Source organism: Suncus etruscus, chromosome 12, assembly GCF_024139225.1.
Source record: "Suncus etruscus isolate mSunEtr1 chromosome 12, mSunEtr1.pri.cur, whole genome shotgun sequence".
NCBI lineage: Eukaryota > Metazoa > Chordata > Mammalia > Eulipotyphla > Soricidae > Suncus > Suncus etruscus.
This window is the reverse complement of record NC_064859.1, coordinates 20,824,533-20,851,107: the sequence shown is the minus strand read 5'-3', so window position 1 is coordinate 20,851,107 and position 26,575 is coordinate 20,824,533. Positions and strand designations below refer to the sequence as shown.

The window sequence follows — 26,575 nt, the reverse complement described above, 5'->3', positions numbered from 1 at the left end:
TTGACAATTTTAATATTTTTAAAATAAAATTATACTTTAATAGACCTAGCCTAAAAATAAACAAGTTGGGCTGGAGCAATAGCACAACAGGTAGGGCATTTGTCTTGTATGCGGTCTACCCAAGTTCCATCCCCAACATCCCATATGGCCCCTAGAGCCTGTCTCACTGGGTGAGGCCCCAAAACAAAAAAACAAAGGAGAAAGAAAAAAAAAAAAAGAGAGAGGCTGGAGCAGTGGTGTAAGCCGTAGGGTGTCTGCCTTGCACTGCTAACCTAGAACTGACTGCAGTTCAATCCCCTGGTGTCCCATATGGCCCCCTAGGCCAGGAGCAATTTCTGAGGGAATAGCCAGCTTAACACCTGAGCATCATTGGGTGTGGCCCAAACCCCCCCCCCCAAAAAAAAAAAGAAAGAAAGAAAGAAAGAAAGAAACGAAACAAGCATTAAAAAAAACTAAGAAAGGGCCCGGAGAGATTGCACAGCGGCATTTGCCTTGCAAGCAGCCGATCCAGGACCAAAGGTGGTTGGTTCGAATCCTGGTGTCCCATATGGTCCCCTGTGTCTGCCAGGAGCTATTTCTGAGCAGACAGCCAGGAGTAACCCCTGAGCACTGCCAGGTGTGGCCCAAAAACCAAAAAAAAAAAAAAAAAAAAAAAAACCCAAGAAAATAATCAAAATGTAAGAAAAATCAACTTACAGTTTTTCCAAGTCAAGAGTCATCATAAGGATGTTTTCAACTGGTCCAAGAGGTGTTTGTGTTTTCCCCAAGTCTCTGAGGAAGGAAGCACAAGTTTGTATGCTGTGAATACAAATATGAATATTCTAGTGTTAAAGAGATGAGATTGATGATATGAGAACTTTGATCCTGGATTCACTGCAAAACTAGATCAACTGTTTGCCATAGATAGTAATTCTAGAAAGTTCTTATTTTTAAATTTTTTTACGTAATTAAATTAATGACTGGTAGATTTAACAGCCTTTTTTTTGGGGGGGGGTACCATTATCTGACTTCTCATTTTCATCTTCCTAACTTGACAACTCTTTTTCATGTGAGGTGGGGTGGGCTTGGATTTTGGGGTCATATCTGACAGTATTGGAGATACTCTGGGCACTGCATTTGTGGGCCATTACCAGTAGAACTCAGATGAACTTAAGTTGCCAGAGACTGAATCCATGCTTCCAGCATGCAACACTTAAGATCCAACCTACTGAACTATATATCTGGGCCTTTTTATTAGTCCCCAGCATTCCAGATGGTCCCCTAAAGCCTGCCAACAAATATCCCTGAGCACAGCAGGGTGTGGTCCAAAATAAAACAAATAATGTGTACATTATTATACCTTATTTTATGAAATAAATCTACACGTATCTGTATGTTCCTTATCTAAATGTGTTCTTCAACTTTGCTGGTTTTGGTTGACTGTTGCCCATTTATATTCTTTTTTTGTTTGTTTTGTTTCTGGGACACACCCAGCAGTGCTCAGGGGTTACTCCTACTTCTGCACTCAGAAATCTCTCCTGACAGGCTAAGGGGACCATCTAGGATGGAACCCGGGTCAGCCGTGTGCAAAGCAAATGCCCAACCTGCTGTGCTCTCGCTCTGACCCCTACATTTTTCCTTAATCTTTTCCTTTGCCAATAACTCTCATTTCAATAATCCCAGTTAAAGTTAAAACTCTGAACTTTAAATTTGTGTGCAAAACACTTAATACTTACAGATATTTCAATGCTGGCAATTTAAAAAGATACGAATCTTCAATAGTTGTCAGAGGATTACGACTGAGAATTCTAAAACAAAAACAAAAACAATAAAATTTAAATGATCTGCATTGTCAATAACTAGCATGAAAATTTATATTTTCTGGTATGGAACTTGAAGGTTAAAATCCATTATTTTCTGTGATTATCTATAATCACCCTGAGTATCCATAAAGCACTCTTCTTTTGGAAAACATCCAAATCTCTGGATGATAAAGTGAAGAAAAAAGTAAAAAAAATAGAAAATCAAGTGTATAATAAAGAAAAAAAGTGCCAAAGAACTTTCTAGATTGAAAACCCCAGAATAGGGACTGGAGACAGTTCAGCAGTTAGGTTTGCTTACCTTACACACAGCTGACTTGGACATGATCCCAGCATTCATATGATCCCCCAAGCCTGCCAGGAGTAACCTCCTGAGCATCACCAGGTGTGGCCCCTGACCCCAACCCCTAAAAAAAGAAAACCGGGGGCCGGAGCGATAGCATGGAGGTAAGATGTTTGCCTTTCATGCAGAAGGACGGTGGTTCGAATCCTGGCATTCCATATGGTCCCCTGTGCCTGCCAGAGGTAATTTCTGAGCACTGCCAGGTGTGCCCCAAAAACCAAAAAAAAAAAAAAAGAAAGGAAGGAAGGAAGGAAGGAAGGAAGGAAGAAGGAAGGAAGAAAGAAAGAAAGAAAGAAAGAAAGAAAGAGAGAGAGAGAGAGAGAGAAAGAAAGAAAGAAAGAAAGAAAGAAAGAAAGAAAGAAAGAAAGAAAGAAAGAAGAAAGAAAGAAAGAAAGAAAGAAAGAAAGAAAGAAAGAAAGAAAGAAAGAAAGAAAGAAAGAAAGAAAGAAAGAAAGAAAGAAAGAAAGAAAGAAAGAAAGAAAAAGAGAAAACCACAGGAATGACTCTCTGGAGAAAACAATGTTTCTTTTTGGGGTCTTTGCTTTTTGTTTTATTTTTTTATTTTGTCCACATTAGGCGGAGCACCTACTGGTGCTCAGGGTTTTCTCTTGACTGCTCTCTGAAATCATTCTTGGCAGTGCTTAGGGGATCATATGGGATACCAAGGATTAAACATGGGTCAGCCATAAGCAAGGCAAATACCCTACCTGCTGTGCTATTGCTCCAGTCCCAGGAAATATTATTTCCAATGCCTCCAATATTTTAAGTGTTTCTTTTATACTGAGAAATTTAGTGTCATGGTTTAACATATCCAAAGCTAAAAGTAGGGTCAATCCCTTGACTTGGGAACCAGAGGGATAAATCTAGGAGGAGTTGAGCACCCGCTTCATAGACATCTCTATGCCAAGCTTTTGCCACACTGCATGATCCCTGGTTCCCTTGCTAGTCTCTTGACTGTCAGCTTCTCTTCTGTTTTGTTGTTGTTGTTGTGTTTGTTGTTGTTTGGTCACACCTGCCAATGTTCAGAGGTTATTCCTGACTCTGCACTCACGGATCACTCCTGATGGTAGTTGGTAGAAGATAAGAGATGCTGGGGATTGAACCCATGTCAGCCACGTGCAAGATAAATGCTTTCCCCACTGTACCATTGCTCTGACCCATCAATTCTTGAATGACAGGGTCATTTGACTGCTACTGGCCTGATAATATCAGGTCTTTAATAGACACTTCAGAAATGTTTGTTTTAAAAAATACCATTCTGTATGTATTGGTAAAAATAAATCAGGTTCATTTTTGACACAAGGTTTTGTTTCAAAATGCTCGAATGGGTTTTTTCTCAAGTCTTTAAAACAAGTAAACAAATACATAGGAAAAAAAAAAAAGAACCAGAAATACAAAAATATACTTTGAGTAGGTTAACTGTACTCAAGAATCATTTGCATACTCCATTAACATTATATTAGCATCTTTATTAAGAATCATTAGCAAAGAAAAAAAGAGTCATTAGCATATTCTTGCAGATTCCCCCCTTCCCGGTTTGGGGCCACACCCTTCAGCACTCAGAGATTATTCCTGGCTCTGTGCTCAGAAATTGCTCCTGGCAGGCATGGGAGACCATATGGGATGCCAGGGATCAAACCCAGGTCCTCCTCAGTCGACCTCGTGCAAGGCAAATGCCCTATCACTGTGTTATCACTCCAGTCCCCAGAATATATAAAGACATTTATACAATAACAATACCTAATACCTATTGCCATAGCATCTATGATCAGCAGTTCACTTTTAATTCACAATTTTATCTGTTTGGTATATATTGTTAATCTGTTTTACAAATGAGGAAACAGAGGCACAGAGTATTTATACAACTTGTTTCAAGTCATAAAGCCAGTAAAAAGCACAGCTGGGATTTGAATTCAGTTCTGACTTGAAAGCCTGTGTTTAGCCTGTATGAAGCATAGAGATTAAAGGGTTGCTACTTTAACCTTCATTTTTTTGAGGGCCCTAAATATAGAAATATAGTTTCAAACTTCATCATCTTAGAGTTTGATCCCTGATACCCAATATGGTCCCCAAAGTCCTACCAGGAATAATTCCTGAGCAGAGCCAGGAATAAGCCCTGAGCACTGCTAGATGTGGCCCAGCAACAAAAACTCACTAACAAACTTCCTGTCTTATGTTGGAGAGAATATAACAATTTCATTCTGGGACTGAAGAGATGGCTTATCTGGCTGAGTACAGGGACTACAAGCTTCAGGAGGTCCATCCCCAGAACTGCATGATGCCCCTAACCACCAGTGGAGGCAACTCCCAAAGACATGCCAACCATGACCAGGTATGGTGAAACACACACACACACACACACACACACACACACACACACACACACACACCACACTTTCTCTTTTTATTCCCCCTTTTAAATCATCTATCATGAGTAAATATCTATTTATAGTCATTGAGATTTAGAGATTTAAAACCAGGTTATAAGTGAATGTAAGTGAATCTTATATTCCTCCCTCCTCAAAAGCAGCAACAATAAAACCTGGAGATTTAATTTTTTTTGGATATTTTTTGGTTTTGGGGTTACCCCGGCAGTGCTCAGGGTTACTCCCAGCTCTACGCTCAGAAATCACTTCGAGCAGGCTTGGGAGGTAGGGATGCCCTACCTCTGTGCTGTCTCTCCAGTCCAAGATTTAGTTTTTTTAAAACTCTGGAAATTTAACTAGAGGTGTTTATACCAAAACTCACAAACATTCATCTGAGGAAAACAGACAAATTCCTGTAAGAATAGTGAGACATGTGCTGCTTAGACTTTTTATACTCCATCGTAATAGTAGCTTGAAAAGTAGCTCATTTCTGTAGTAGTATCACAGGGAACGGAGTGGAACTGGTATCTTCACAGCCTCATTCTCAAATAATGGTCAGAATTATACCTGTCTGGTGATTCTTAGTGAGTTATCACTTGAAAGATTTTGTCTTTGGACTGGTGTGATAGTACAGGGGATAAGGAACCTGCCTTGTATGCAGCCAACCCAGGTTTGATCCCTGGCACCATAAATGGATACTTGAACACTGCCAGGAGTGAGCCCAGAGCAGAGAGGCAGGAGTAAGCCTTGAGCACCTCCTAATGGAGGAACTGTACATAGTTCTCCTCACGGGCATTTTTGAAAAGGGTCACAAGTATTTCAACAAATAGCTCTTGCATGATGTAACAGATAAAAGCTAGTGCATAAAAGTTAGCTTGTCCAAAATGCTAAAAAGGCAAAGCTGAATAATAAAAGATCCATAGGTACTTTAAAATGCTCTAGCAAATTCCTGGGAAACTGGATCATGAGACAAATTCTTTGTAACTCTAGAAAAAAGACTTACAAGCATTAATAAATGAATTTGACAAGGTTGTACTATATAAGAATATGCAAAATGCTATATATTAGCTAATGAGTAATTAAATGAAAATTTCAAAGTTTTATATATAGGATCGAAGCAATAGTACAACAGGTAGGTCCCTGCATGCAGCCAACCAAAATTTGATCCCTGGCATTCATGTGTTTCTTGAGCCTGTCACATGTGATCCCTGAGCTTAGATCCAAGAGTAAGCCCTGAGAACTGCTGAGTGTGGTACCAAAATTAAAAAAAAAAAAAGCATTTCCTATATGGGGACTGGAGTGATATATTGTACAGTGGGTAAGATGTTTGTACCTGATCTATGTTAAATAGTTATTCCCTTCCCCTCCATCATCTTCCCTCAAACTCTCCAGAAATGACCCCTGAACAGAGCCAGGAATAACCCCTGAAAACTGCCAATTGTGGTCCCAAAACAAAACAAAACCACCCCAAAAATGATTTAATCTCTAATGGCATTAAACAGTATAAAGGAGGGGCCAGAAGCAATAGCACGGTAGGTAGGGCTTTTGCCTTGCACATGGTCAACCAGGGTTCAATCTCCAGCATTCCATATAGGTTCCCTGAGTCTGCCAGGAGTGATTTCTGAGCGCAGAGTCAGGAGCAATCTCTTAGTGCCACTGGGTGTGGCCAAAAATAAACCAAAGAATAAAGGGGTTAGAGAATGGTGCAAGGGTCAAGATGCTTGTCTTGTATCCACTGACACAGATTTGAATCTCTGGCATGCATCTGGTTCCCATCAAGGGTCACTTGAGCACCGAGAGCCAGGAATAACCTTGAGTAACACTGGGTATGGCCCTAAAACCAAACCCAAAATTTAAAAATACCTGGGATAAATAGAAAGACATGTCTTGAGCAGAACAATATTGTCAATAGTATTCGCCAAATTGAACTATGTTTTTGTTTTATTTATTTATTTATTTATTTATTTATTTATTTATTTATTTATTTATTTATTTTTTGGTTTTTGGGCCACACCCGGTGATGCTCAGGGTTTACTCCTGGCTATGCGCTCCGAAGTCGCTCCTGGCTTGGGGGACCTTATGGGACGCCGGGGGATCGAACCGCGGTCCACCCAAGGCTAGCGCAGGCAAGGCAGGCACCTTACCTTTAGCGCCACCGCCCGGCCCCTGAACTATGTTTTTAGTGTGATCTAAATCAAGGTCCCAGCTTGCTTTTGCCTTCTTCCATATGTGGAGTAGAGGGCACACGTGGCAGTGTGCAGGACTGATTCCTAGCTTTGTGCTAAAGGATCACTCCTAGAGTTGTTAGGGGACCAAATATGGTACTGAGGATCGAGCCAGAGTATCCTTGTGCAAGGCAAGTGTCCTACCTGCTGCACTTTCTTTCCAGACCCCCAGTTCATGTCTTTCCAGGAAATGGCAAGCTACAGTCTCTGGCACTACACAGGGCATTCTCTTTTGGGGAGAGGAGGTACATACCCAACAATTCCCAGGGGTCACTCCTGGCTCTGCACTCAGGAATTATTCCTGGCCATGTTGGGGATCCATATGAGATGCTGGGGATCGAATATGGGTTGACCGTGTGCAAGGCAAATGTTCTCCTCTTCTGTACTATTGCTCTGATCCCTCATAAAGCATTTTAATTCTAAAATTCATACTACAATTCAAAGGGCCCCTAAGTAGTCAATTGCAATAAAGAACAAACTTAGTGTTATGCTGGCATAAGCACAAACAGAAATCAATGGAAAGAACTGACAGTCCAAAAATAAACTGACATTAAATATCCTACTGATGACAATACTACGTGGAAAAAAATCTTTTTATTGTGGTTGTTACATTACTACAATGTTACAATGCCTGGCTCAGTGCTCAGGGATCACTCTTGGAAGGGCTCAGGGGACCCTATGGTATAGGGATCAAATCTGGGTTAACTGCATGTGCAAGGCAAGTACCCAATCCACTCTACTATCTCTTTGGTCCAAACATTTAAAATTTTACTCCAGGGCCAGAGTGGTAGCACAGCTGTAGGACGTTTGTCTTGCATGCAACTGACCCAGGATGGATGTGGCGGGCTCGATCCCTTGCATCCCGGATGGTCCCCCGAGCCAGGAGCAATTTCTGAGCACAGAGCAGGAGTAACCCCTGAGCACTGCTGGGTGTGCCCCCCGCCCCCCCACCAAAAAAAACTAACCAAAGAACAAACCAAAAAAAAATTTACTCCAAAGGACACTTTGAAGAAACTAGACACACACAGAATGTGTGACAGTACTTGTAGATCACATACCTAGAAAGCAATAAGAATATTAAAAGAAGTATATACTTTACTCTTCAAGCCTGTGTTCTCCAATGAACATGCTTGCTGGTCTGAACATGCTTGTTGGTCTGTTTCTTTGCCTATTTCCACTCTGGAGAAGCCTGTGCTCCCTCCTGAATAAACACTTCTCTCCCTCCTTTTTCTCCTCTCATATCTTTCTAAATAGGTTCGAATAAAACCTATCTTGCTTCACCATTTTTTGTTTTTTGTTTATTTCGGGCCACACCCATTTGATGCTCAGGGGTTACTCCTGGCTAAGCGCTCAGAAATTGCCCCTGGCTTGGGGAGGAGGCATATGGGACGCCGGGGGATCCAACGCAGTCCTTCCTTGGCTAGCGCTTGCAAGGCAGATACCTCACCTCTAGCACCACCTCACCGGTCCCATTGCTTCACCATTTTGAATAAAAGTATTTAGAACAGAAAGAACATATTTTAAAATGGGCAAAGGATTTAGAGAAACATTTTGCTTGCTTTTGGGTCAGAGCCAATGACGTAGGGCTTATTCCTAGTTCTGCACTCAGGGACTCAGGGCTTACTCGAGGATCTGCACTCAGACAGGAGTCATTCCTGTAGAATTTGGGGGAACATATGATGTGCTGGGGTTTGAATCTGGGTCAGCAAAGCATGTGCCTTCTCTCTATACTATCCCTCGGGCCCCCTGAAGAAAAATTTCTCCAGAGGACTTTGTTTTGAGTTTTTGGGCCACAACCAGCGATGCTCAGGAGTTACTCCTGGCTCTGTGCTTAGAAATCACTTCCGGAAGGCTTATGGGACCATATAGGATGCCAATGATCAAACCTGAGTGGGCCTTGTGCAAGGCAAACACCCTATTCACTGTGCTATCACTCTGGCCCCTCCAGAGAACTTTTAAATAATTACACTAAGCACATGAAAGTATATTAGAAATACAAATCAAAGTCACACTGAGATACGATTTTATACTCAGCAAGATGGCTAAAATTATATAAGCAATAATAAATGCTGACATAATAATAAGTGATGGAGAAATTGGAATTCTTATTAACTTCAGATGCATATATAAAAAGGTGCAACACATACAATTTGGTAGTTACTCAAAAAAGTTAAACATAGTTACCAAATGAGTGAACGTTTTTTACACATGGGTTAAAAAAAATATATATATAGATATATATACACATATACAAAAACAAGTATTAATAGTCAAAAAGTGGAAGGGATGCCTGAGTGCATGCTTTGCATGCCAATTCTCTCTCCAAATCGATTACTTCTGCATTTTATAAATAAGACCTATGCTGATTTCTAGCTCAATGCCTTTTTTTTTTTTTATTCACAGGCTTATCTTTATGCTTCGCAGAGTAAAATGTGAACTGTTGGCTGTGGGTCAGATAAGCACTTGTCTTGAGGTATGAAGTCTCGAAATTCCCCAGCCCAGTAAATAAAGAAGCAAGTTTTTTTGTTTGTTTGTTTTATCAGCCTAGAAGACCATGATTGAGTCGGGGAATTAGTGGCAGAGATCATGTCTGGTATTTGTGAGGCTCTGAGGGTCCCCTAGTATGGCCTAAGCACCACCAAAAGTAGTTCCTTAAATATCTTTGGACAAGCTGATCTAAAAACAAACAAAAATGGAGTTCAAAAGAACAAAGGACTGGGGTATATGACTTGCTTTCATATACCCAGGTTCAATACCTGGCACTATATGGTCCCCCTCAAGCACTGCCAGGAGCACCCCAAGAAAAATACAGGGCTTAATCCAAAAACAACAGAAAAGACTGTGATATCCTCCCTGGCCCCATTTTTGTTATTGGGCCACACCCAGCTGTGCTCACAGCTTACTCCTGGCTGTATATTCATGGTTCTTAAGGGACTGTGCAAGGTGCTAAAAACTGAACATGGGTCAGTGATGTGTAAGAACTTTTCTCATTCCTCTCCAGGAAATATTACATGGCCTTTTAGAAACATCTTATTGGGGCTCAGGTGATAGCATAGTGGGTAGGGTAAGGTATGTGTACCTTGCATAGTGGTTCACCCAGGTTTGATCATCAGCATCCAAGATGGTCCCACAGAATTACCTCTGATCATCACCAGTTATGGCCCAACACCCCCCACCCCAATACCTTACACCTATATATAGGGATGGGGAAAAGTTCAGAGGATTAAAAGCACCCTCACTACAAGCATTTGGCTTTGAATTCAATCACCCATGTCACCACATTTACTGAGCATGATTTCTGGCAGTTCTGTGGCCTGTCTTACAACTCTGTTGTCATTGGTAACCAGTTTTCAGCTACATTGCAATCAGAGAGAGGAATGTGAAGACCAGAGCAAAAGAGCAAGTACTACAACTAAAATATGTGGAAACACCAATGGGCATCAAACTCCAGAAGAGAAAAACAGACATTCCAAATGACATAAACACACATTATTCACTGAAGCACTTAGTACAAAAGTTAAGACATGGAGTCAACTAGGTATTCAAGGCTCCGGGTTGACAAAGACCCTGCTGTACTCTGTGTACCAGCCTTAGTATAGTTCTGGCTCCCAGAAGAAACGCCACTCTTGACTTAACTTTTATGAACTCTGATTCCATCCTCCACTCCCCCCTACCCCTCTGTTGCCTATGAAACTAGATTGATATTCAGGTTCTTATGACTTTGGTATAATAAAGATGGGGTGTTAAATTCACTGAGGTTACTATTGGTGGAGGAACCTAATGAACATGCTCCTTACTAAATTGACAAAAAGAAAAATGGTTTCTCAGGGTCCTTTTCCCACAATATCAGGCTTTCAGGAGAATCTTCAGCTTGAGTCTAAAATTTCCCTTAAGCCTATGAACATACTGTGATCTGCTTGTGTCAGATCAAGTCACACAGAAATCATGGAGAAATATTTTCAGCTAACGGTGATTAAAAAAAAAAACAACCACACTTCTTACAGAAGACAAAAATCAGAAAAGAAAACATATGGAATTATATACACTACAGCAATGCATTTTTGAGAAATACTTTTCACACTACGATTTTTGTTTGGGGGCCATACCTGGCAGTGCTCAGGGGTTACTCTGTTTCTGGCTCTGTGCTCAGAAATAACTCCTGGCAGGATCGGGACACTATACAAGGTGCAGAGGATTGAACCTAGATTGGCCACATGCATGACAAATGCCTACCTACTGTGCTATTTTTATTTTTTTTGGTGTTTTGGGCCACACCCGTTTGATGCTCAGGGGTTACTCCTGGCTAAGCACTCAGAAATCGCCCCTGTCTTGGGGGAACCATGTGGGACGCTGGGGGATCGAACCATGGTCCTTCCTTGGCTAGCGCTTGCAAGGCAGATACCTTACCTCTAGCACCGCCTCACCGCCCCCCCCCCCACTGTGCTATTGCTCCAGCCCTCACACTATAATTTAACATAAACATTTTGGGTTCAGAGAGACAACACGAGTGGTAGAGCACATGCCTATCACATATAAGGCCCAGACTTATCTTTGGCATCATATTTCACCCTACCCTAGAACTCCTGGTGTGGCCACCTCCTACAGGTGCATACGCAGACACACACACACACACACACACACACACACACACACACACACACACACACACACACACCTTTTCCCCCTATAGTTAAAAGATTTGTAGTGTGCACAGTGAATTCACTGTAGAAGTAATACTCTATTCAAAATAATGTTTTAGGTTATTAGGGAAAGAAGTGTCCTAACACACGTTTTTTTCAGATCCTCTGCTTGACCATGTAAAACAACTACTATTTGGGGCACACTCATAACTTTTGTTCCCCCTCAACTCCCAGTAAAAACTGTTAAACTTAGTTCTTTCCGGGCCCGGAGAGATAGCACAGCGGCATTTGCCTTGCAAGTAGCCGATCCAGGACCAAAGGTGGTTGGTTCGAATCCCGGTGTCCCATATGGTCCCCTGTGCCTGCCAGGAGCTATTTCTGAGCAGACAGCCAGGAGTAACCCCTGAGCACCGCCGGGTGTGGCCCAAAAACCAAAAAAAAAAAAACAAAAACAAAAACAAAAAAAAAACCATAAAACAAAAAACAAACTTAGTTCTTTCCAGTTCTTTGTTGTCATCTGTTTAAGCAGTAAGGAAAACTTTTAAGATGTGCAGGAATCAAACAAGGGAACCAAAAAGGCTCATTCATTGAGCATTCGTGGGAATCCCATGACAATACTAACATGAGCACCTTTCGTTGGTGCTCATAATAACCAATAATAGGGAAAGCAAAGCTGGCCATTATTGTGCAAATGTCTTAGCTTCTCTGTACCATAGTCTCTCCTTTAAAAATAAAAAAGGGGAAAGAATCTCAAGACATACTTCTCACATTTCACAAGAAGCTTATACCAGTTAATGAATAACTGATGTTTTGTGCATAGTTTTATCACATCTATTTATCTGCTTCTTTACTTACAACTTGTGTAAAAACTGCATCCCATGCCAGGCCTGAAATGTTCCAAAACTCAGTTCTGTGAGTAAATTGCAACCAAGATTTCTACGAAAAAGATAGAAGAAAAAAATTAGATTATTTTAGAACATTTTTTCTTTGGTCTTGCTTCTAATTTCAGAGTTTATACTCTATCATGTTGCACCAGGGATCCAATCAAGGTGGTGTGAATGTAAGCCAGCATCTTAACCCCTGTATTTTCTCTAACCTGAGTTTGCTTCTAATTTATATGTGATGAAACATAACTACAACACTTCATACACTAAAGAAACTTCACTGTGGAAGGCCTTTGCTTAAGATTTATACTTTGATGTGTATAATGTTGTGGGGGCATAAAATAAAAACTAAGAAATGCTTAATACTTAAGTTAGTTCTCTAAAAGAGGGGTTAATGAATTCAGAACTATTTTCATGTTTGGACTAGATAATTATTGGGGGCTAACCAATGCATCACAAATATTAAGTAGCCTATCTGGAAGTCTCTACTCAACTAGATGTCAGTGGTAGATCTAGTAGTATTCTGATCCTTTAAAAAATCTCAAGACATTGTCAAATGTTATGTGGGTACAAAATCATCCTGGTTAAGGATCACTGTTCTAGATTGTTCACATTGTTCTAATGAGTAATTCTTTTTTTTAAAAGCAGTCTATTAAATTATTAATTGATTTGGGTTTGGGGTCACACCCGGCAATGCTCAGGGGTTACTCCTGGCTCTGTGCTAAGAAATCACTCCTGGCAGGCTTGGGGGATCAATGGGATTCCAGGAATTGAACAGGGTCTGTCCCAGGTTGGTCGCATGCAAGGCAAATGTCTTACTGCAGTGCTATCTCTCCAACGCCCTCTAATGAGTAATTCTCATAACTAATCTTTACTAGAGGCAAAGGATCTGCCATATAATGTAGTAGCTACTTAATAACTTAATATTTCAAATGTATAAGAGGCTTACAATTAAGTTTTGTAAAAGTTACACATATAATAATTTTTTGGGGGGTCATGCCCGGCAGTGCTCAGGGGTTACTCCCGGCTCTGCACTCAAAAACTGCTCCTGGCAGGTCTGGGGGACCATATGGGATGCTGGGAATCGAACCACCGTCCACCCTGAATTGGCTGCTTGTAAGGCAAATGCCGTACAATAGTGCTATCTCTCCAGCCCAATAAAATATATCTTTAACTTACATAAACTGCACAAATGGTATTGATTCAAATGTACGTCTCTCAATAGACTGTATTTTATTGCAGGATAAGTCTCTAGGAAAAGTAAAAGAAAAATTTTGTTTCAATTTACTATCAAATATCTAATTAGTAGAAATAACTAAAAGAAATCAAAATAATACTGAATAAGTAGAACCTCAAACCCTGCTTTCATTTCTCCAACTATAAAATTTTCATAAATAAAATAATCAATTACATTATTCTAATATTGGAGATAACCTTTCCTCAAAACAAAGGATTAGATGATTTTTATGTTCTCTAGATTGGGCTCAAGTTTTTAGCTCCATATATAATTATTATTTAATTATATTTAATAAAATTATTTCTCTTGTTTATATACCTTCCTGTTTTCCTAGGCTAACATTAGAAGAAATCAAAGACACAAATGAAGTTACTCTTCTAACTTTGAACTAATTCAAATTAAACTTTTCTATCAGAATAGAAATTAATTTTTTATTCTACAGTTTCTTAATATTTCATGAATTTCACTGCTTCAGTTTGTACAGTGGTGGAACTTAAGAATACTAGATTTACCCTTGAAAAACACCCCCCAACTCTCGACTAGAGTTGACTTTTTCGTGTCTGTTGATTCCAGTTAAGTCTCTCACATAGCAGCAATGGGTAGAATTATCTCCCAATTGGTCTTTCCATCTCCCCATCTCCCTATCTCCCTTTCATTCTTCCATCTTGCCACACTCAGCAGTAGCACTCAGGACTTTTACTCCTGGCTTTACAGGGATCACTCCTGGAGGGGACCAGGGGATCCTATATGGTGCTGGGGATTAAACCTGGGTTGCCAATGTGCCAGATAAGCACCTGACCCATTGTACTATCACTTCTGACCACCTTTCCCTTTTGAGCCCACAATGCAGCCATCAGATTAACATTCCAAAGTAGTTCTCGAATACCAGTCTCACTTGAGAATGTATTCAAGATGTGTATTATCAGTTCTATTCAAAATCAACTGAAGCAGTGACTGGTGTGGAACAAACCCTCTAGGCCTGTCATTGCAGGTTTGAGTGTCCTAGAGCAAAGCTGATGTACAAGGTAGTTTGGTAAGCTATTCCTCGCTTGCTCTTCAAAGCCTATAAGATCTGGGTCTGATTTTCTGTTTTCTATTGGTACTCTAGAAGTATTTAGGTATTTTTCCTGTCTATTACCTTTCTCCTTTTGTAACAAGATCATTCTCAGGATGTCTGCCTGATGATACCCAATAATTCAACAATTCTTACACTGAAAAAATTTCAAATTTTGTGTTTATTTTAGAGCCACACAAGGTAGTGCTCAGGAATCTCTCATGGCTCTGTGCTCAGAAATTGCTCCTAAAAGGTTCAGAGGACCATATGGGATGCTGGGGATAGAACCTGGTTGACTATATTCAAGGCAAATGCACTATCCACTGCTATAGCTCCAGCCCCTACAATTCTTTTTTATTTTTTTAAATAATTATTTAAGCAGCATGGTTACAAACATAAAGCATGGTTTCAATCATAAAAAGTATACCTCCCTTCACCAATGCAATCTTCCTGTCACCAATGCCCCCCCCCCCATCTCCCTACAAAGAAATTCTTAACACTGGAACTGTTCTCTTGATAACCTAAATATTCTCTTAATAATATTGCTATATAATTCATTTGTTTTGTTCAAGTATTTCGTCTTTGTGTTAATTTAATTCTAAATAATTCTGGAATATGCTGGTAGGCATGTGGTGTTAGAATGTTGTTGCCCCATAAGTCGCGATGACTAAAATAAAAATGTTTTCTTTTCTTTTTTTTTAGAAACATCATGATTTCTTTTGTTTGTATTATGAAAACATAATAGTAGGAAGCATATAGACCTGTTTTTAAGAAAAAATTGTTCGTAGTGATATCTAGGAACGACATGCCAAAATTATGTACGAGGAAATACAGCCAGAGAGATAGCATGGAGGTAAGGCGTTTGCCCTTCATGCAGAAGGTCAGTGGTTCAAATCCCGGAATCCCATATGGTCCCCGAGCCTGCCAGAAGTGATTTCTGAGCGTGGAGCCAGGAGTAACCCCTGAGCGCTGCCGGGTGTGACCCTTGGTTCAAGTACGTAAGGATCTCATCCTGCAGTTTTAGTGCTGGCGAGGTTGCAGCACACATCACATACTGAAAGGGGGTGCTTGATTTCTCCATCCAATGGAAGACTGGAATCTTCCTGCTTGAAAATGGGGAATGCTTAGACAGCACCACTTCCTTCAGGGAAGCTGGCTGTTTCCATGGGTGTGGACACACCTGGACCATGCCTGCTGTGTGGTTTGATAGGCATGGCGCTGACAGCTCAGGTGTGGGAACAGGCATCTCAGCCGGGTGAGGGAAACTGCTAGAAATAAGCTGCCTTCCTGAGATAAAAATTTTTCTTTGGGGCCGGAGAGATAGCATGGGGTAAAGCCTCCATTCTGCCTCTCCTGCAGAATGTCCGTGGTTCAAATCCTGACATCCCATATGGTTCCCCGAAACTGCCAGGAGTGATTTCTGAGCATAGAGACAGGAGTAACCCCTGAGCACTGCTGTGTGTGACCAAAAACCAAAAGAAATTATTTTTTCTCTTGAGGGGGTCATACCCTGCAGTGTTCAAGGGTTACTCTGTGCTCAGGAACTATTCTTGGCTGACTTGGGGACCATATGTGATGGTGACGGAGATGTGTGTGTGTGTGTGTGTGTGTGTGTGTGTGTGTGTGTGTGATAAAAATGTTTTCTAATTGTCGGGCTAACAGTATTCAAAGTAATGTAAGTCTTTAGTTTTCTTGTTCTGTAATAATTTGGGTTTAATTTTTTTTTTTTTGATTTTTGGGCCACACCCGGCAGTGCTCAGGGGTCACTCCTGGCTCTCTGCTCAGAAATAGCTCCTGGCAGGCACAGGGGACCATATGGGACACCGGGATTCGAACCAACCACCTTTGGTCCTGGATTGGCTGCTTGCAAGGCAAACACCGCTGTGCTATCTCTCCGGGCCCAGGTTTAATGTTTATTCCTCTCATTTTATTAAACCAACCTTAAAAAATCCTCTCTAAAGATCAAACATTTTAAAATAACAATATCTTAGATTTTGCAGCTACATACAGTCTCTGAAACATATTTTTATATTTTTCCTTTAAAAACATACACATAATTCTATCTTGCTCTTTGAGTCCTTCTTATCCCTTGAACATATATATCGCTTCCTTGTTTGTTCTTTGCTTGCCCTATTTCCACTGTGGAGAAGCCCATGTTCACTCTTTAACACCATCTCCCCTTTTCTTCTCTTAAAACTTTTTTTTTGTTTGTTTTTGAGCCACACCTGGTGATACTCAGGGGTTACTCCTGACTATTCGTTCAGAAATCACTCCTGACTTGGGAAACCATATGGGACGCCTGGAGAACTAACCACAGTCCGTCTTAAGTTAGTACATGCTCCTCTTAAAAATTTTTTTTTATTTTTTTTTTTTTGGTTTTTGGGTCACACCTGGCAGCGCTCAGGGGTTACTTTTGGCTCTACACTCAGAAATCGTTCCTGGCAGGTTTGGAGGACCATATGGTGTGCCAGAATTCGAACCACGGGCCTTCTGCATGCAAGGCAAATGCCCTACCTTCATGCTATCTCTCCAGCCCTCTTAAAACTTTCTAAGCAATTTTCATTCCAGAAAAACTACCTTCCTTTACTATTTTGCCTGCTGGACCTCTTTCCTCAGAGGGAAAGACAGTGAACCATGACCACTCAGGCTGAGATAAGGAAGCTTTTCCATTCCTGCTGTTGTAGGCAGAAAAAGGTAGGGGTCCCTGGAAATTGTGCTTTTGGGGAATACTAAAACTTCAGAAGAGATTTTTATCCCTGAAGTAGCCCAAGAGCCTGAAAGACCACATTCCTTTGAAATACAAATCCTGAGCTCTTTGAGGAAGAGAAACTGAGGCACCACCCCATGCCGAAATCCAAAGCCCCACCCAGACAAGGGTAGACCTCTCAGGAAATGAGAAGCTGCAGAAGAATCTATGAGGTTATGAAGAGACCCACCACAGCAAAGGCTTTCCTGGGACAATGCCCAAATTAACTTTTAGGAATGCAAAACTCCAGGAGAAAACACCCACTGGGGTAACTGTACAAAAGCTCCTCCTGAAAGGCATTCAGGGCTTCTCTCCAAGCCTGTGTCCTCCCATCAATGCAGGCTCACTTCCTGTGTCTGTTCCTTTATTTCTTCTCTGGAGAAGCTTGTGTTCACTCTCGAACAGACACCTTTCTTTCTCTCCCCACATATCTTTAAATTTCAATAAATGTATTGAATTTAGTGCTCTGGGGGTTCTCCAGTGCATCTCTGGGGTCAGGTAACAGGGAGCCCAGAACTGTGTTCTACTGGGGATCCAACCTGAGCCTTCTGCATGCAAAGCATCAAACTCACCATTTGAGCAATCTCCCCAGTTCACCGAAAAAATTCCTAAGCTGGGGGCCGGCGAGGTGGCGCTAGAGGTAAGGTGTCTGCCTTGCAAGCTCTAGCCAAGGAAGGACCGTGGTTTGATCCCCTGGCGTCCCATATGGTCCCTCCAAGCCAAGGACAATTTCTGAGTGCTTAGCCAGTAACCCCTGAGCATCAAACGGGTGTGACCCGAAAAAAACAAACAAACAAAAAAAATTCCCAAGCTAATGGGCTATATAAAATTGGACCGTGGTGGGCTGGATTTGATCCCCAGGACATAAAGAAACTCTCTATGAACATAAAGGAAATCATATATTAGCACTTACATTAGGTTCATATGGATGTCTCAGAGATATCATTACTTTTTCTCTATTAGTAACATTTGAAATTTTTTGTTGTGAGTCAGATCACTTTTATTGATTAAAACTTGCTTAGAAAGATGGGGAGGTGCTATGGTATTAGGTATGAGAAAGAACAAAATCAAGAGAATACACACTTCTCCAGAATGAAAAAAAAGAAAAAACAAGCAAAGAGACATAGAAATTAGCAAGCAAAGTATACAAGATCAAGGGGAAACATGGGCTTAAAGAGCAGGCTTGCTTTCATAATCTTGAAAATGTAAAGGAAGCTTTTAGTGTGAGAGATGTCATTAAAGGTATTTAATGTTACAATCAAAAAACTATAGAATTGTGTTGCCAGGAAGAAATTCTAAAGATAATCTAACTTGCATCCCTTATTTGATAAACAATATAGCAAAAAATCATAAATAATTAACTAACTTACAAATACTGAAGTGATAGCAGGCCTTCAAATGTATCCTTATGTAATTCAGTCAAAGAATTGCCACTGAGAATTCTGAAAAATTAAAAAGTTATTTTTGGATCAAAATGCAAAATAACTATGACTATTTGTTACATAGGACTAATTCCTACCCTGGGGGGCATCCTAAATAATAGTGCTACCTAAATACCCTAATTCTTGTTTACATTTGGGAGAATCATGTCTGCTTAAACTCAAATCTTGATTATATCCAAAATTATGTCCGTAATGTACATGAACACAGCTATCTTCTCTTCATACCAAGTTACACATTTAAAGCTTATTCTCTAAGTCATAAAGTCTGTTAGATTTGAATTTTGGGTGACACCAGAACCATGGGGGCTGCCATTCCCTCCTCCTCTCTTCCCAAACATCACTCTGCAAGTCCATAAAGAATGGAATTAAGACCGTAAGGGAAGCCTTAACTATTAGCCACATTAAATTTTTCCTGAAAAATAAAGTGTGCACAAAATGCATGTGACATAAATATTCAAGAATAATTGAGGACAGAGCAATAACACAGAGGTAGGGTACTTGCTTTGCATAAGGCTGACCCAGGTTTAATCCCTCCTGGCATCCCACATGGTTCCCCCACCTTTGCCAAGAGTGATCTTTGAGCATAGAAACAGGAATAGGCCTTGAGCAGTTATGGGTATAGGCCATAGGCCCCCAACCAAAAAAAAAAAAAAAAAAAAAAAGAGAGAGAGAGAATGATACCTCCCCTTTGCCACTTGACAAGAAACACTGTCATAATGCCAGAGGCCCAAGTATGCCCAATAATCACAGCCCTTCTCAGATACCACAGTCAACTTCAGAGTCAATTTGCTTGTTTTTGGTTTGTTGTTTGGGTTTTTTCTTTTTCTTTTTTTCTTTTTTCTTTTTTTTTTTTTGGTTTTTGGGCCACACCTGGCGGTGCTCAGGGGTCACTCCTGGCTGTCTGCTCAGAAATAGCACCTGGCAGGCACGGGGGACCATATGGGACACCGGGATTCAAACCAGCCACCTTTGATCCTGGATCGGCTGCTTGCAAGGCAAACACCACTGTGCTATCTCTCCGGGCCCTGTTTGTGTTTTTTCATGATTTTGTTTTTGGGCCATACCCAGCACTACTCAGGGTTTAGGGATCACTCCTGGCAGAGCATGAGGGACCCTTTGGGATCATGGGAATGAATTCTGGATCAGTTATGTGCAAGGTATGGGTCTTAGATACAATACCTTATCTCCAGCATTCTCTGGCAACCCCTTTTATAAGTAAAATGTTGAGATGAAAAATCTCCCTTCCCATATAACAAAGCAACAGGTGTATATAATATGATTTATATTTTAAAAAGGTCACATTAAATTATGATATATAAGGAAAATAAAAAAAAATAAAACTTAAAAAAATTAATGACGTATAATCTTAAAATGTACACTGAGAAAAATAACAAGAGAGAATGGGGCATGATTCTCAGCTTTTCCTGGTAATATTTCCTGATTGATGCCCATGTCAAGTTAGAGTGTGTGAATATTGAGGTATCACAGTGTAGAACTAAAGACTTCATTGTGGGAGAAGGTTCTCCTCCTGAGGGTTTACATCTGGCTCTATGCTCAGAAGTCATATTTGATTATTCTTGGAGGGCCATATGAGATGCCAGAGACTAAACTGGGTTGATTGCATGCAAGTAAAACTGCATTAATCCCTATACCATTTCTCCTAGCCCAAGATTATACATGTTTATTTGTGGGTTTGTTTTGGGGGCACACCTGACAGTGCTCAAGACTGACTCCTAGTTCTGTGGTTAGAGATCACTCCTGGTGGTTCTCAGAAGGCCATATTGGTTCCACAAATTTAGATTAGGGTTGGCCATTTGCAAGACAAGCACTTTAACCCCTACACTATCTCTCTGGCCCCCAATATAATGTAGTTTTAATTAATGGGGTCCCTTTAATAACATTATTTATACAGCATAGTTAAATTTTTAAAACATTTTTCAGTTTATTTTTTTGGGGGGGTCACACCCGGCGGTGGCGCTCAGGAGGTACTCCTGGCTCTACGCTCAGAAATCGCTCCTGGCAGGCTTGGGGATCATATGGGATGTTGGGATTCAAACCACTGTCCTTCTGCATGCAAGGCAAACACCCTGCCTCCATGCTATCTCTCCGGCCCCAGCATAGTTAATTTTTTTAAGTAGAATTAATACATTTAGCCAAGAAATGAAGTTTAGATTAGATGTCAGTTATAGAAATAATACCTTCCCAAAAGAACCTTCACATAAGTAACTATATGAAATAAAATGCATTAAATCTTGACAACTCTACATATAATTTATGACAGATGGAAATTAAAAAATGAACTTTAGGAAATCAGTTACAACCAAATCTAAAATTCTTCAAGCCATGAGAATATCAAAACCAAGCATAAACTTACATTTTGGAGATATTCATATTTGACTTTCATTGAGGCAATTTCTAAATTTTACAATGTTTATTCTTTCCTTTTGGGGGGGTGATGCAAAGGGTTTACTCCTGGATCTGAGCTCAGAAATGGCTCCTGGCTTGGGGGACCATATGGTACACTGGGGGATCAAACAGAAGTTTGTTCTGGATTGGCCACATGCAAGGTAAACACCCTACCGCTGTGCCATTACTCCTGCCCTACATGTTTATTCTTTTTTTGTTTTTTGGGCCTCACCCGTTTGACGCTCAGGGGTTCCTCCTGGCTATGCGCTCAGAAATCGCCCCTGGCTTGGGGGGACGATATGGGACACTGGGGGATCGAACTTCGGTCTGTCCTACGCTAGCGCTTGCAAGGCAGACACCTGACCTCTAGCGCCACCTCACCGGCCCCACAATGTTTATTATTAATTTTATTATTATTATTATTATTTTTTTTTTGGGTCACACTCGGCAGTGCTCAGGGGTTACTCCTGGCTCCATGCTCAGAAATTGCTCCTGGCAGGTTCAGGGCACCATATGGGATGCCGAGATTCGAACCAATGACCTTCTGCATGAAAGGAAAATGCCTTACCTCCATGCTATCTCTCTGGTCCCTATTCTTAATTTTTATACTTTGGTCAATCCTCCTACCCCTGTAACTTACAGGGTTTTTTTTTAATTAAATATACCTATAAATAAAATTGGCTGTTCTAAAATGGTTTTTTTCTCTTTTTCAGTTTTTTCAAAGAAGTCATCAATATTTGTGATCATATGTATCTGCATTTATTTTATGATTTATTTGTAAATTATCTCATTGAGAGGTAATCAGATCACTGATCTACTACTTTGTTCTTGTACCTATGTCCCACCCCGAACAGTTTCTAGCACACTAAATATTTGCTATATGAATTTCAGAAAGTAAAATAAATATTTACATGTACTATTTATATTTAAAACTATTATAACCAAAAGAGGTTGCTTTGGAACATAAAGGGGAAATACCTTTTATCAGAGGTATTGAGCTTAAAAATGCATACCAAGGAGCTGCTTATGATCCAGTCATTTTTTATATTCATATTTGGAGACTATACTCACAGTTGCTCAGACCAACGGTATGACTTCCATATATTTTCATCAATATAAGAAATAGAGTTTCCATGGAAATTTCTGTGAAGAAAAAAAAGTTCACAGACTTGAATAGGTAGGAAAAGAAGGAATAGATACAAGCAAAAGAATTATGATAGCATTTGGGGAATATTCTATCCAGAAATTATCAGCTCTAATTCTACAGCTACTGGCTTTCCATTTTGTCCAACTAAAAACATAAAGTGGGACCACCAGTCAATGAAGCATCTCTTCAGAATCTGAACTTCCTAAACTCCTAGAGTAGATAAAATAATACCAGTTAATTTGCATTTATTTATTTATTTTGGTTTTTTGGTCCACACTCGTTTGATGCTCTGGGGTTACTCCTGGCTAAGCGCTCAGTAATTGCCCCTAGGGCCGGCGAGGTGGCACTAGAGGTAAGGTGTCTGCCTAGCAAGCACTAGCCAAGGAAGGACCGTGGTTCGATCCCCTGGCATCCCATATGGTTCCCCCCAAGCCAGGGGCAATTTCTGAGCGCTTAGCCAGGAGTAAACCCTGAGCATCAAACGAGTGTGGCCCGAAAAACAACAAAAAAAAATTGCCCGTGGCTTGGGAGGACCATATGGGACACCGGGGATCGAAACACAGTCCTTCCTTGGCTAGCGCTTGCAAGGCAGACACCTTACCTCTAGCGCCACCTCGCCGGCCCCAGTTAATTTGCATTTAAATAATTTTTCCAAGCTCACACCTATTGTAACTCCTGTTACAAATCAATTAAGAGTATACTTTTATAATTGTAATATGTAGGAAAATGACAAAATTAGCAGCCAATAAGTATTAAGAAATTATCCCAGGGAACACCAGAACTTTGGGTTTGTGCTCTCTGTTGAACTTTCTAGATAATAAAAATAGGGAAATTAGATATTAGAAAAGAGGAGGACTAGTGTGGAAAGAGATATTCATTGGAAAAAGAACAAATCGTTAAGTATTATCTTCAGTAGGAGTGGGAATGTAAAGGAAAAGAGACTAGAAGGAACAAAACACAAGAAGGCAATAACAGCAGTATCGCCAGTGATCATACAGGTAGTAGGGAGGGTAAGTGGGATTTTCACACCTTATTCTATTTACTGATCTATTGTAATAATGAGAATGTGCCCATGAATTGACAGCTATGTAGCTGCACGAAGTTTTTATTTGAAGGGAGGCACACTAAACATTGCTTAGGACTTACCCCTTGCTCTGCAGTCAGGGGTCACTCATGGCAGTGTTTGAAGGACCATATAGAATGTTCCGTACAAGGCAAGCACCCTGTCATTTAATAAGCACCCAGTTTCCATTTAATAAAGCACAATTTCTCTCTAATTACAACCTAAATTGAATTTGTGTTTTTTGTTTTCTTGTTTTTTTCTCCGGCCATATATATATATTGGTTATTGGGTCACACCCGGCAGTGCTCAGGAGTTACTCCTGGCTGTCTGCTCAGAAATAGCTCCTGGCAGGCACAGGGGACCATATGGGACACCGGGATTCGAACCAACCACCTTTGGTCCTGGATCGGCTGCTTGCAAGGCAAATGCCGCTGTGCTATCTCTCCGGGCCCCTAATTGAATTTGTGTTAGCTCTATGCAGTTTTCCTTGACTTCCACCCCAATGGATTCCATACATTTCTATGCTTTTATTTATTTATTTATTTATTTATTTATTTATTTATTTATTTATTTATTTATTTGAGGAGGGGTTGAGCCACACCAGGAGGCAGTCAGGGATTAGTCCTGGCTCTGTGCTCAGAAATCACTCCTGGCAGGCTGGCGGGGGGACGGGACGGGGACCATATGGAATGTTGGGGATTGAACTTGGGTTTGTTCCAAGTTGGCCATGTGCAAGGCAAATGCCCTACCGCTATACTGTCACTCTGGCCCTATTCTTTTTTGGGGTGGGCCACACCTCATGACACTCAGGGGTTACTCCTGGCTATGCACTCAGAAATCATTCCTTGGGCCAGAGAGATAGCAAAGCGGTAGGGCATTTGCCTAGCACACATCTGACTCAGGACAAACCTGGGTTTGATTCCTGGCATTCCATGTGGTCCCCAAGCCTGCCAGGAGTGACATCTGAGTGCAGAGCCGGAGTTATCCTAGAGCACCATCAGGTGTGCCTCCCTCCAAAAAAAAAGAAAAAAGAAAAGAAAAGAAAATCGCTTCTAGCTTGAGGGACTATATGGGACACTAGGGACAGAACCAGGGTCAGCCAGTGTGCAAGGCAAATGCAGTACTGCTGTGCTATCATTCAGGTCTCACTCTGTGGCCCCATTCTGTCTCTTTTAGTACTTGATTATATATCAATTTTTTTGGATGCATTATCCCTTCTCAGACGCATCATGTACTAGAAACAATGTCATAGTCATGTGGTCCCCACAATGCTAGTTGTGGAAAATGAGAGCTTTATATAGGAAGCCAGTGTGCAAAAATAAATTCTGACATGACATTAAGAATAATAAGAGGACCCGGAGAGATGGCACAGCGGTGTTTGCCTTGCAAGCAGCCGATCCAGGACCAAAGGTGGTTGGTTCGAATCCCGGGGTCCCATATGGTCCCCCGTGCCTGCCAGGAGCTATTTCTGAGCAGACAGCCAGGAGTAACCCCTGAGCATCGCCGTGTGTGGCCCAAAACCAAACAAACAAACAAACAAACAAAAGAAACAAATAGCATTCATGTATATGCTAGTTACTGATAATAGGTATTTATATAGATGTCATAGTATTACTAGTTTTATTGCAATTTGACCTGGAGAGGTCTTACAATCAACTCTTCTCCATCATCTTGGCCCCATTCCTATAAGGTATTAAAGTTGTTAGAGAGTATTAACTTTATAATATTAAAATGTACACATATTACAACAATCCTAAGATAATTTATCCTAAGATAATAACTTATCCTAAAATAATAATCCTAAAATAATTTATCATAATCCCTATTTAAAGTGAAGAGAACTGAGGGCCGACACGACCAAAACTGGGTTTGGTCACCGGCATTCCATATGGTCCCTTGAGCCTACCAGGAGTAATTATTGAGGGCAGAGCAAGGAGTAACCCAAGAACCTCCAGGTGTGGCCCCAAACCAAAACCAAAATTAATTAATTAAAAAAAAAAAAAGGAGCTGAGTTACAGATCTAAACAACTTGCCCAAGATTACAAGGCGAACAAATGATCAACTCGGTAGTCTGGTTCCAGAATTTATGTTCATGACCACATGGTTGTATCACCACTAATGAAAGATAAGTTGGGACTAGAGAGATAGCACAGTGATCGGGTGTTTGCCTTGCACATAGGATGGATGTGGTTCAAATCTCAGCATCCCATATGGCCCCCCAAGCCTGTCAGGAGCTACTTCTGAGCACAGAGCCAGGAGTAACCCTTGAGCACTGCCAGGTGTGACATAAAATAAAATAAAATAAATAAAAAATATAAATAAAATAAAATTTATAAAATAAAACAAAATATAACTTAAATAAAATTAAATTAAATAATAAAATTAAAAAATAAAATAAAGAAAACAAGATAAGCATATACTTAAAAAATGAGCTAAAGGGGAGAACACTGCTTAAAGAATTGGATGGATAAAGTGGTTAAAAATGGGTTGAGCGGGTCTGGAGAGATAGCACAGCGGCGGCGTTTGCCTTGCAAGCAGCCAATCCAGGACCAAGGTGGCTGGTTTGAATTCCAGTGTCCCATATGGTCCCCTGTGCCTGCCAGGAGCTATTTCTGAGCAGACAGCCAGGAGTAACCCCTGAGCAACACCGGGTGTGGCCCAAAAACCAAAAACCAAAAAAAAAAAAAAATGGGTTGAGGGTGGGGATGGGGAAAATGGGTTGAGGGTAAGATGAAACAGGTAAGGGAATAGGAGCAATTATCAGCAAAAGACCAGAGAAGAGGAAGCAATAGTTAAGAACGAGTATATCTTTTACTAACAACAGATAAAAGTAGAGAACCATTGAATGTGGGCAGGGGAGAAAAGGAAAGCACAGGAAGACCTTAAAGAAAAGGCCACTGTGTCATAGGCAGAATGTAGAGAACAGAGAGAAGGAAATTCTTACAGGATGGTGAAGGTGTTTCGGTTGTTGGGCTCTGGCAAGGGCACTCTGTGGAGCCTCCTCTTTGGACTGAAACCAGTACATGACAGTGTCTCCTCTGTGCAGGTACAGCGCTTCCATATTTTGATGTGCGTGGAGACATTCTGTTGCAGTTGCTCATGTGAAACAGTGTGTGATTTTTCTGAGTTATTTCTTACAGGATGCATAACTGAAGAGTGAACTGAAGAGGAATGAACTGTCCTAGATGACTCTGGTTGTGGAGTGACTTCCGAAGGTACAGAT

At 40.7% G+C, this 26,575-nt stretch overlaps 1 protein-coding gene across 1 annotated transcript in view; it reads right to left on the bottom strand.

The window, feature by feature from the left end:
- The window catches only part of LOC126024109 (leucine-rich repeat-containing protein 37A3-like), a 37,319-nt gene extending 10,820 nt beyond the window's left edge, over window positions 1-26,499 (bottom strand). The window contains exons 1-7 of the mRNA XM_049784563.1: window positions 26,297-26,499; window positions 22,214-22,285; window positions 18,665-18,736; window positions 13,437-13,508; window positions 12,229-12,309; window positions 1,716-1,787; window positions 697-771 (exon numbers count right to left, since the gene is read on the bottom strand). Coding sequence (XP_049640520.1) covers window positions 697-771; window positions 1,716-1,787; window positions 12,229-12,309; window positions 13,437-13,508; window positions 18,665-18,736; window positions 22,214-22,285; window positions 26,297-26,499 — 647 coding nt within the window. The remainder of the gene's footprint in view (window positions 1-696; window positions 772-1,715; window positions 1,788-12,228; window positions 12,310-13,436; window positions 13,509-18,664; window positions 18,737-22,213; window positions 22,286-26,296) is intronic.
- Window positions 26,500-26,575: the final 76 nt, after the last annotated feature.